This window comes from Asparagus officinalis, chromosome 10, assembly GCF_001876935.1.
Source record: "Asparagus officinalis chromosome 10, Aspof.V1, whole genome shotgun sequence".
Taxonomy (NCBI): domain Eukaryota; kingdom Viridiplantae; phylum Streptophyta; class Magnoliopsida; order Asparagales; family Asparagaceae; genus Asparagus; species Asparagus officinalis.
In genome coordinates, this window is record NC_033803.1 from 20893786 (window position 1) to 20906492 (window position 12707).

At 34.3% G+C, this 12707-nt stretch overlaps 1 protein-coding gene across 1 annotated transcript; it reads right to left on the minus strand.

The window, feature by feature from the left end:
* On the minus strand, positions 2005 to 12701 carry LOC109826229 (palmitoyl-protein thioesterase 1-like). Its single transcript, XM_020393241.1, has 9 exons — positions 12661 to 12701; positions 12503 to 12587; positions 11323 to 11374; positions 11228 to 11248; positions 11091 to 11144; positions 5733 to 5783; positions 4154 to 4216; positions 2265 to 2330; positions 2005 to 2151 (listed from the first exon to the last, which is right to left on the minus strand). The coding sequence occupies exons 2-9, from the start codon at positions 12556 to 12558 to the stop codon at positions 2059 to 2061; spliced, it is 456 nt and encodes a 151-aa protein (XP_020248830.1). The 5' UTR covers positions 12559 to 12587; positions 12661 to 12701; the 3' UTR covers positions 2005 to 2058.

A 12707-nucleotide genomic window follows, 5' to 3' on the forward strand; every position in this document is an offset into this window, starting at 1 on the left:
TTATGAAAACGACATTTCAATTCTTTGAAAATCACTACTTGCCACCCATAATTTAAAATATTTGCACCCCATCTTTAAGTTAGCAATTTAGTCTATTTGTCAAAAATGTTGTTTTATATAGTCATTTTAATTTTTGGGTCAATAAAAACTTCTCGTTAGCCCCGCTAAGAATTTTTTGGATCCACTACAACAAAACTCCGAAGTTGTGGTGAGGATTGATGGAATTTTACATTCTAAGTTGCCCCAGTAGGTTGAACACCCTTTCATGTGTGGAAACCTGCACTCACATACAAGTATTAATTTTTTTTAAAATACGCTTTAAATTCGTGGCCAATAAGATTTAAACATGGGTTGCTCTAATACCATCTTTGAGTCTTTGCAAGTACACCAAAGCTCCGAAGTTGTACGGAGGGTTGAAGGTCATAATTTTATATTCTAACAAAAATATATATGAAAACTCCTCCACTATTATTAACTGAACTTGTCCCTTAAACCTAGCTGTTTTTCTCCTGTATAGTCTCAACTGTATGGTTGCTTCTCTTTCTATACTTAATATCACCGGCACTGTGCACCAGAAAGGTAGCAGGGTATGTTTGGATCATGCTTAACCTATACAAAGCATGCAGGTAAAAGGGATAGGCAGTTGGAAATTCAGGTTTAGTTGGCTTTCGTGGCATGGACTCCAGAAGTTAGCCTAGACCCACTACTGAGTACAAGAACTGCTTGTCCTACCACAGTGTTTACTATGATCCAACTAACCCTATCTTGAACTACTCTCAATTTTTTTTAACACAAGAGAAGAAGAAGAAGAGTTCATCCTATCGAGATAGATAGCAATCAAAGAAATAGCATCATCAATTATATAACTCTTCCTATCGAGATAGATAGCAATCAAAGAAATAGCATCATCAATTATATCTCTCAAGTCTCAACAAATGAGTTAGTCAAACAAGAGGAATGATCATTAAGCACTTCCTCAAAAACAGAATAACACTATTTTATTCGGTTGTATGAAGTACTATTGTCCATGTTTTCCGGTTTAGGGCCAAGGTACTGCAAGAGGGGCCCACCATTAAGCCTGTGATGAGAATTAGAGGGCCAAAAAACACCCACACATGCGTAGCTACACACTTCATATTTAATATTTGAAAAAAAATTATCTGGAAAAAATCCAACTTATAATCACTCGATGTGCTTTTTGTTTGAAACATAATTTTCCTTATGGCATATGTAATGCACTTGATACGGTGAACAGAACATTAACACAATTGCAGTATTTTGACATAAACCTATGCAAAATCAAGTGAAACCAGAAACCCTTTTCCAAATATTTGAAGTAAAATATGTCCAGCTTACCTACATTATATGTAGTCCACTCCACCAATAATTATTGGTTATATGCAGTTTAATGAATAACACCGTAGACAATTATATCAGATACTTGGTTTTTTCTTGAAGGATGATCTGTATAGTGCTGAGTACTTTTTATTAGATGTATCACATCTGCATATTATGAATAAGCTCCGGTACTTTCTTCCTGGTTGGCATATACAGATTAACAAATAACGAGCCATAAACAATGTTTATGAAAAGAAAATGTTGAGATGGACGAGTGATTCAGTGCAAATCTGAAAAAAAAAAACGCTAAAACATAAGTGCATTAGCAAGAAGTCAGGCTAAAGTCTTAGTGCTTTGCGTTGTTAACCAGTGCAGTTTGATTGCTAGATAGTAACTACAAGACTTACAATTTGACATTTGACTAATTAAGGAAAATTGACTGTAATACACAGCTAGATAGTTACAGATGAAAACCATAAAACAACCTGAACAAAATAGAATGTGTTTGGAAAAAACAAAAAAACGTGAACTAAATCAAATCAGAGTCAGACTGCAATGAAAAGAGACAATGCATAAACTATTTAGATATGCAGGGTTGCTGACTTCTAATATATGTAGCACAAACATTTAAATCATGAAGTTCTGTATGAAATGCATATATTCTGTATCTTGTAGAATTTTCTGTCTGGCGGTGAAGTGTTTATATCAGTGTATCCATCATCATGCAACATAGCTTCTAAGTATACAGGTCCAAGACAAAACATCAATACTCACAGTTGGAATCTTGAGATAGCCGCTTGGAGCAAGACGAGACTGCAGTTGTCATTTTTACGTCATAAGTTAGCAAATAGACTACTAACATCTAGCAACAGAAAACAATTGGATCTAAAGATGTTATTTAAGGTAATTAAAATGGAAACACGTACCTGCACATAATCAGAGTAAATTTCTGACTTAATGAGAGCGTCTGCAAGTATGCAAAAGATTCCTGTCTGCAGTGGAAGTGGTAGGAGAAGAATATTAGCCTCACAATATGTAGTACACAAAAGCTTTTATATCAAAACAGACCTAAGATTCCTACTAAAATGGAAACTGCAACAGGCTTTGTCCTCATGACTTTGTTGGAGTACTAGTTCGAGTTGAAGTTCTAGCTGGCTAATCAAGTTGGAAGTCTAATGATGAAAAGTTTGTTAATCAAGAAGACTAAGGTTGTAAAATATCATGCATCATCTACGAAATAGAATAGGCTCCTAGAAGTGAGAATTTAAGGAACAAAATTACTATTTGATATGGCCTTATGGTAACCATTATTCTATAATGCTTATGCTTACAACGATGCAACAGATGAAGAAATCAAACCAGACTTGCAGGAGGTACTCTAGCGCTCGAACACTGGCATTTATGAGGTAAAATGGGACCCTAGTTACTCTGTAGGTTGGGCTGTATTTTTCAGCTCTTATTCTTAAACGATTGGAACAAATAAATATGGTGTGTTTGAAAAAGCTTTTCGAAACTCTCCTCAAAACTTTTTGAAGGGTAAACGCTTCAAAACTCAAGAGCGAAGGTTATTTATCCCTTGAAGCTTACGCCTCATCATTTAAAGGGTAACTAAAGTGTGTGCTTTGAGGTTCATAAAGCGTTTCTCTTTTGAAGTGCATGCTTTAGATAAAATAGGAGGATATAAAAGGATTTTCTTTACTGAAATTAGAATTCCCCTATGTATCTTCGATACGACCATGTGAGTGAGCATGTGTGTGTATAATGCATGTAGCTTAGTTTATTATGATTCGCATCATGATTCACAGTTTTTTAGTTCTTATTCACTAATCAGGACATGAAAGTATCTATTTGTAAATTATTACACCACTAAATATTATATGTTCATAATCTTTACAAATTTAAAATACTTAAACTCATGAGGCTTATGCCTCATGCTTTGAAGCTTATGCCTCGCTTCATTAACAGGTCTAATGCTATGCTTTGCACTTCTGCTTTTTTAAACATTAATTCTAGCTCATGAACATATAGTCCGCTAATGTAACTATTTTTTGAAATTATATTATATTTTCTTTCTTCTGCTTCGTTTGAAAATCCTGTGCATGTTTCCTAGCAATACTCGTTTTGACATTCTTGACAAACAAGTATGGCAGCTGCTTAAAATGTGTCAACATGTCAAAAAGAGTAACACACAGACTCAATGTGGAAAGGATCCAGTTATATCATAAGTGTTGGTGAATGTTACTGCTGGTGTAGAACTTTAAGTATTTTTGTGTGCCTACCAGACATTAGTCTGATGGACATGGTTGGAAGAAACATATGTCATCATAGTCATTTGTATCAGGCACTCAAATCTGAACTTTATTGACCTTAAATCTATTATTTATGTATAACAGAAGCATGTTACATTTCATTTCGGAAAAGGCAAATGAATTTTGCTTATTCTTTGACCTTATTCTTTTCCTTTTTTCCCTCCTTTTTTTGTGGATTGATGTAGATATGGTGTTGAGAGATTGAGTATTGCTGGATGCTTATACATAACTGTAAAGAAGGAAATATATATTGTAAACCATGAATTCAAAATCTCTTTGTTGTTATCTCTTTGTAACACTTGTAGCAGATATTTGATCTTCTTTTTTTCTTGGTCATTGTTTTAATGTATATTTGTAGTGTCAGAAAACATAGTACTGTGAGTGGGCTGTACATCAATTAATGAATATGTACAAAAAACCAAAAAACAGAAAAGTATCACTATGAAATGGTATCTGTAGATTACTTGATAAAATTTAAATAACTTAGAGCAGAAAAAAGAACTTACACCACAAAGTGGCACAGAAGCAGTTCCAGCATGAGGGCCTCCCAGTGAGACAAAATTTCTAACCTGATCAAGCAATTAATCTTTACAAAATGCCACGGTGAAAAGTTTGGAGAGATTATGTATAAATAACAAAAAAATGAGCTTAATATCTATGGAGGCAAACAATAGAGACAAAATCCATCCCTCAAAAAATTAGAAGAGGATTTCAAAATCAGTAAGTGGACAAATAACAGGCAACTGTTAATGCCTAAATAACTTTGAGAAAGTGCAAAAAGAATAAGCCATTCAAGTGTACACAAGAAGCTAGTATAAATGAAATAGATAATATTCTCAAATGAAGCTCAGACCAAATTTCTAAGGAAAAGGCTCTCATCGAGGAAAAAAAATGAAAATTCTCACAGTTTGGAATGTAGATTTTGTATGATTTGTCCCATTGCTTAAACTGTATGCTTTCTCTTGTCTAACAAGGAAATGTAGTCCCAATCATATAGCACCAGTTCCAAAAATAATTTCTGAGGGCATAACATGCTTCATTTATAGCTTAAATGAAAGGAACCTTCAATCATTTGTAGCTAAGTTAAAAGGAACATTCAATGTAGATTTCGTATGACCTGTCATATTCTGAGCAAGTATGCTTTTCTCTTGTTTAACAAGGGAAATTGAAGAAGTCCAATCACTTAGGACCAGTTCTGAAGGTAATTGCTGGGGGCATCACATGCTTCATTTATAACTTAGTTAAAAGGAACTTTCAATCATGACAGGATAATAACAAAGAGACCATGAGCACTTTCCTCCGGTGCATATGGATAATGAATAATTTGGGGAAATGATTTTTAGTTGAGTAGAGATAGCAGGAAGTATAGGATGGAAGAAATATCATTATACTTAATGACCATAAAAGAGACGCAACAGGAATAAGTGTTTCTTTTTTTTTTTTTGAATTTCTTTTCTACTAAGAACCAAGAAAATTGCACAGAAATTTCAAAAAAATATTACAGTAAATTTGATGTCTTTTCATATTCAGAAAGTTCAGAATAAAGTAACAATTACTATTACAAATTAACAAATGGGAGCTGAAAGGATTTATAACCCTTGTAAATAATCAGAGAAGTAAAATATATCAAGTCAGGAAAAATTAAGATGAAAGGTTAAATATATTGTTGCAAGAATAAAAAAAAAGTAGAAAAGAAGAAAAGGAATGCAGAAAATAATACATATCCAGTATTCAAAACCTTAATGGCTCTCACTATACCCGTTGACAATAGTATGTCTTGACAGGTTTTTTTATGGATAGACTATGCTCAGTTAATTTTATATCAAGGTTGCCTTGTTTCCAAATGAATGATATGACTAATGGTTCAAGAGATTTCATATTTGTAGATCTGCGATGAAGTATCAAAAGATTATATCTTTTCATAAAATTTGTAAATGCTCGACTGTTGATTATCAATCCACAAAAGACTGCATCACAACACTTTTCCAACTTTAGCATCCTAGACACACCACATTGAAAAGGATGCTAAAAAAAGATAGTAATAAGGAAAACAGAAGAAAACATGACATAGCTAGAAATTCTTACTAGGGGGCCGCCTTCACAGAACTCGATAATCCCACGGGCTATTAAGTTCCCCTGGACATGAAAGCTCAATTTAATATCTCCTTGCTAAATTGAACTCAAAATAGATTGGCAGACCAATATAAACCAAAGAGGGAAGTTGCTTTAATTACCAGATCTGAACTATTTCAAGGAAGCAAATTTCATTAAAAAGCATTTAGTGGCTGCAGTCTGAATACCTATGCAATTTATAAAAAAATGTGGTCCTAGTCCCTTCATAGTTTCGTTCTTGGAATAAATCATCAATGTTAAATGATTGAATTTGCACAAAGGGACTCAGTCATCAGCTGTTCTTTTTTTTAAGTACAATCACGAGTTTACCACTATAATCAAATACAAAGAAAACATGATAAAGACTGCTCAAGAAATTAAATGAATTTAGGATACATTAGGATAGTTTAAACGAAACAAATCTAATAACCATATTGTCTATCTAAGCTTAAATGCGACTTATTGAATAACTATATAGTGTATCTAAGCCACAAATTTTGATACCATCTCATACATTCACAATTCTACAAATGTCACATTGCGGTTATATTATGAGTAGGCTAACTTGTAGCCTCCGTCCTTCAGGACTTTTCTCTGTAAGTACTCCATAAAACCATCGGGCTTTTCCCTAGAAACCACCTTAAGAATAGGATAATTATACGGAAACCATATTTCATTTTCAATTCATATATAAACCACCTTTAAAGTTAGTTTTTGTTGCATCAACCACATCCTAGTCAGGTTCTGCACTTAAAACCCAAAATTACCCTTAAAAACTCATATTTTATAGTGTTTAGGTCTTGTTAGGATACAGCTCAAGTACCTTGAACTTGAAGTTTTGAAGCTTATTTTTGATTTTTAAGGGAAAATTTGATTAGGAGGTGGTTGATTGCAACAAAACCTACTTTAAAGGTGATTTTTATACAAATTGAAAATAAAAGGTTGTTTCTATATAATTACCCTATTGTCGTAAAAAGCGGCTTAGGTGAACTCCTAGGTGTAGGCGGAGCCTTGGCCACCTAGATTTGGCCTGAGTGGCCGACCCTAGAGGGGGGTGATTAGGGTCTTATGCTAATCTAATCTGATTATATGCCAATTAAAATTAATTAACAAGTTATCCTAGTAAGCATGAATATGACAATATATGAGCTAGGATAAACAATATGAACAACGAGATATATCCTAACAAAGAGATATAAGCAATGTATGTGCAAGGATATATAAACTAACACAAGGGTAAACAAAAAGAACTAGATAGTGGATGAAATAAATGAGCAATGCATAATTGGAGATATAAGATAAATGCAAAAGCAAATGCGCCAATGACAAACTCAAACACAATCAAATGATCACGGAGTTCGGAACTTCCGTCCTACGTCTCCGCTCCCCACTCTCGGGGAGAAAACCACTATCACAATCCGGTTTGGAAGCCGGAACTTCTACACACTCGGTTTACAAGCTTACCGAAAACTCTCACACAACAAACACTATGCAATCACACTCTACACCCTCACAAGTGTTGGACCTAGCCGTGTCTCCCTCAAGTGCTCGGTTACAACATTTTCCTAGGTTCGTCAACCGACACCACTCCTCTTGGGATGATCCTCGACTCTCACCACACACTCCTCTCGGTGTACAAGTGTATTACAAAGTCGACTCTCACCACACACTCCTCTCGGTGTACAAGTGTATTACAAAGTGATCTATATAATTAGGCACAATAACAAGGTGTTTGTTCTCTAATACAAGGTGAGAACACAATGTAGGCTCACACTCAATGTCACACAATCCCACAACCCAATTATATAATGTATGCAAATACAATAAGCTCAATGGTTGTGTGTGTAAACAAAGAGTAAATCAAATCAAACTAAACTCAAATAAATTCTAGCTTACTTAAAAACCCTTAAACAAACTTGTAAAACTCTTTTTAAAACTATCTTAAACATCCATAAGAAACAATGAAAGTTGAGGGCTTTTTATAGCCTCTTAAACCAGCCACAAACTCTCAAAAACCGAAAATATCAAAAACTAGCCGTTATAGGCTGAAAAGACCAAAATACCCGTAAATTCAGCATTCTGGAAATTTATGTATCTGGTTTTTTAAAATCAATTAAAAATAGTAAATCAACTCTAAAAATTATGAAACTTTGTGGAAAGGTTCTAGACATGTAGAAGAATATGTTAGAGATAGAATTTCTAAAAAATCATTTCTCATTTGTGAGAAATAAATATTTGAACACAGATATGCAGTTTCTGAAAATCTGCTAACATACATGATTTTGTAAAATCAATTGGGCATAGTAAATCAACTCCAAACTTGATGAAACTTTGTGAAATGTTTATAAGCATGAAAACAAACATGTTAGAAAAAGAATTTCTTGAAACTTTGTGAAATGTTTATAAGCATGAAAACAAACATGTTAGAAAAAGAATTTCTCAAATTGAATTTTCATTTGTGAAAACTCATGTATTTAACAAACATGTTAGAAAAAGAATTTCTCAAATTGAATTTTCATTTGTGAAAACTCATGTATTTTGTAAGTGTGTCCAAAGCATGAAAACCTAAAACCATGCATGTATATATATAACTTGCAAAATACATGAGTTTTCATGCTTTGGACACACTTGCAAAATACATGAGTTTTCACAAATAAAAATTCAATTTGAGAAAAAATACATGAGTTTTCACAAATAAAAATTCAATTTGAGAAATTCTTTTTCTAACATGTTTGTTTTCATGCTTATAAACATTTCGCAAAGTTTCTTGGAATTGATTTGTTATGTTTAATAGAATTTACAAAATCATGTTTTTGTCCGTGCACATGTTCGTGCATGTTTTACAAAACAGATAAGTTTTCATAAATGGGAAGTGATATTCAAGAAATTCTTTCATTGACATGTTTTTATACATGTCTAGAACCTATCCACAAAGTTTCATAATTTTTGAAGTTGATTTACTATTTTTAATTGATTTTAAAAAACCAGATACATAAATTTCCAGAATGCTGAATTTACGGGTATTTTGGTCTTTTCAGCCTATAACGGCTAGTAACGGCTAGTTTTTGATATTTTCGATTTTTGGGAGTTTGTGGCTGGTTTAAGAGGCTATAAAAAGCCCTCAACTTTTATTGTTTCTTATGGATGTTTAAGATAGTTTTAAAAAGAGTTTTACAAGTTTGTTTAAGGGTTTTTAAGTTTGTTTTAAAAGTTTGTTTATGAAGAAACTTTCACAAGAACTTGAGGAGATCATTCTTTAGTGTTTGGGCATTCAACTCTTCTCCCTCTCTCTCTTGTCATCTTTAGATAAGTGTTTCTAAACTCAATCTAGCTTTATATTTATATATAATTGTTTGATTATCATTTTATTAAGCTAGAATTTATTTGAGTTTAGTTTGATTTGATTTACTCTTTGTTTACACACACAACCATTGAGCTTATTATATTTGCATACATTATATAATTGGGTTGTGAGATTGTGTGACATTGAGTGTGAGCCTACATTGTGTTCTCACCTTGTATTAGAGAACAAACACCTTGTTATTGTGCCTAATTATATAGATCACTTTGTAATACACTTGTACACCGAGAGGAGTGTGTGGTGAGAGTCGGTGATCATCCCATGAGGAGTGGTGTCGGTTGACGAACCTAGGGAAATGTTGTAACCGAACACTTGAGGGAGACACGGCTAGGTCCAACACTTGTGAGGGTGTAGAGTGTGATTGTATAGTGTTTGTTGTGTGAGAGTTTTCGATAAGCTTGTAAACCGAGTGTGTAGAAGTTCCGGCTTCCAAACCGGATTGTGATAGTGGTTTTCTCCCCGAGAGTGGGGAGCGGAGACGTAGGACGGAAGGTCCGAACTCCGTGATCATTTGATTGTGTTTGAGTTTGTCATTGGCGCATTTGCTTTTGCATTTATCTTATATCTCCAATTGTGCATTGCTCATTTATTTCATCCACTATCTAGTTCTTTTTGTTTACCCTTGTGTTAGTTTATATATCCTTGCACATACATTGCCTATATATCTTTGTTAGGATATATCTCGTTGTTCATATTGTTTATCCTAACTCATATATTGTCATATTCATACTTACTAGGATAACTTGTTAATTAATTTTAATTGACATATAATCAAATTAGATTAGCATAAGACCCTAATCACCCCCCTCTAGGGTCTAACAGCGCCTAGGTATGCCTAGCTTTTTAAACAAAAGAAAGGAAAAAAAACCTAATTTTAAACTAAAACCCAGCCCAAACCTGAACCCATTACTAACTCTTAACCTAACCATATATCTCTCTGACTCTCTCCCCCTCTCTCTCGCGTATTCCCGCCGCCTCCTGTTCTCAATCTCCTCTAACCTCCTCTTCTACCGCTACTCCTCTCCCGCCGCCCGCTTCCTCTTCCCCCGCTGCCTCCTCATCCTCTTCGTTGCCACCTCTTCTTTGCTCCTGCCACCTCTTTGCCAGCTTCTCTTCTCCACCACTGTCATCTCTTTAAGCTGATCACTGCACTTCCTTCTCAAGCCACCTCGGCTCTTCCTCTTCGCTGCCTCTTCCTCTTCATCGCCAGCCCTCTTCTCTTTTCAAAGTAAAATTTTCATCTTTTTTCACTATTTTATTTTTTTTCACTGTGATTAACTGATTATGTTGGACAAGGTGATGTTTCTTAATATTTGGTTACTATTTTAGCTATTTAGTATTTATGCATGGTTGATAATGGATTTAAGATTATTATTTATATATTTTTATAATTTTATATGAAATTAGTACATAATTTTGTGAATTATTAAAATTAAATAAATTTAAAATAGGCAAACGTCTGGGCGTCTAGGCGCTAGGCTCCGGCTCGAACGCCTAGTCCGTCTAGCGCCTTCTGTAACATTGCCTATTGTTAAAGTGATTTCTAGGGAAAAACCCCTAAAATCATCTGTAGTTATATTTGCATTCATTAACCACCAATTCATCACCAATATAGGTGATAGAACATGCAAAATAGTCAAAGATTCCACTAACTTCTAAACCTCAACCCTCCAAGGAATTTATCCATCAAACCTCATATGGCAACTGTTACCACTTGCCTTTATCTCACAATATTTACCTCACCTACATAGCTAATAAAATACACAGCACAATAAACAGATACTTCGCTCAATCTCTTACATTACTAGCTAGAATATGGGAGAAGAGCATCTCATAAGTGTCTTCAAAGCAGTCACATTCCTGGTTATAGAATTTTCATACTACGTTTGAAATTATGATGATTCCTTCCAGAAGAACAAAACCATGGATTAGACATGCACTAATGAGGTAAAATCTAGTAAGAGCATTACCTGAGAAAGCCCAACTATGTTGTAACCCCCGTCTAGTTCTTTCATTTCCTTAACCTGACGAAACATTGAAGACCATGAAGACTATAGACATAGGAAACTAAAAGCACGACCAGAAGTCATATGAGCAGCTTTGTGACCTTTTCACATGCAATGTCAGTCTGTAAACACGTGAAAGCAAAGTTAGATTATTACAATGAACATTGAGCGAAGTAAACAGGATTAGGAAAGTAACCTGTTCCTTCAAGGGCATAAACCAGGAATCAGTTGTACCATCTCCAATTTCTCTACATGGAGCAAAAAAGGGAAGGAATCATGTTAGCATATAAACTAATCTGACTATTTTGTACAAGAAAAGTCCACTGTGATAAATCGACGAGAATGATTTTGAAAGATAAGCAAGCACCTTGGTATGAGAATTTTTTTAATTGTTAATTGGTAACTAGCCAAAATATCTATCATCACATGGGATAAGGCTCGACTAGGAAACCTGTTTCTTAACAAGCGAAGTTAATATTTCAAGTTACATGGAACATCCAATCCATGCCAATCCTAGGCCTGATCTGTTTTCATGCTCTCATACACGTATATCAGTTTGGATGCCATACGGGCTTCAGATTATGAACCTAAGGATGTTACGCTTCTGCTCATTAGCTTTATCCAAAAAAATACAAGGAAGAAGGATTGACCAAAAGAGCAATAAGAGATTGAAGCCGGAGTTCTAAGGAATTAAAAAGCTTTTCTTTTAAAGCAATGGTTAAATTACATAAAAGTATAAAACTGCATTTAACTTTCAGTTCTTTTGCAGAAATTAAACTCCTTAACGCCAGTTTTTTTAAAAGAAAACTATCATGAACTTTTCCCAAAGAAACATCATCAAAATGCCATCCAGTACTAACTAAAAATAGGAATGGAGTCTGATTGTTATGTGCCATATAGCCAGATAGTGAGAATACAAACTCAGCCTAAGAATGGAAGATCCAGCTGTAGTCACTAGAAAATCTTGGGAAATTTCATGGTGGCTTCTCACAATCAAGCAGATATATAATGTTATTTTGTAAAACATATGATAGTACATTATAAATTTTCATAATTTAGCCTAAAAATTCCATTTTGTTCTCAATGGTTCCAAGAGTATAGATGGCATCAACAAAGTACAATGACTATGAAACTCATGAACTAACTCACACCCAACAATAAATAAACGACTTAGCATTGCTCATCAAATGCCTAACTTTCAAGCAGCCATTCATTACTTTTTGCAAACATTAAAAATACACTAAAATTAAGCCAAAATTAGCAAGGCCCGTCACAGTGATAACTGGCAACATTTACTTCTCTATTCCATTACCTAAAATTACCTACAGAAAACAAAATTAAATTAAAAGATCAAAGATGTCATAAAGAGAGCATACAAGCAGTATCCTTGAACTCCACTGTAGTTACTGAGAAGCTCCGTGAACTGCGTCATCCCTCTATTCTTGCATTGATCCCCAATTCCTAACCAAAACAAACCAATCGAAGATACAATCTTTATCCCACAAAATCAAAAGGAAATAGTAAAGAGACGAACCGTGCAAAACAATGAAGGGAATCGAATACGAGACCGAAGCCGAGATC

Excerpts from the sequence above, each read along its gene's own strand:
- LOC109826229 (XM_020393241.1), bottom strand. The coding sequence starts at position 12,558 with ATGACGCAGTTCACGGAGCTTCTCAGTAACTACAGTGGAGTTCAAGGA. Across the intron at positions 5,784-11,090 it reads ACATAGTTGGGCTTTCTCAG|GGGAACTTAATAGCCCGTGG; the intron begins GTAATGCTCTTA and ends TTTCATGTCCAG. Across the intron at positions 2,152-2,264 it reads TTTACTCTGATTATGTGCAG|TCTCGTCTTGCTCCAAGCGG; the intron begins GTACGTGTTTCC and ends TGACAACTGCAG.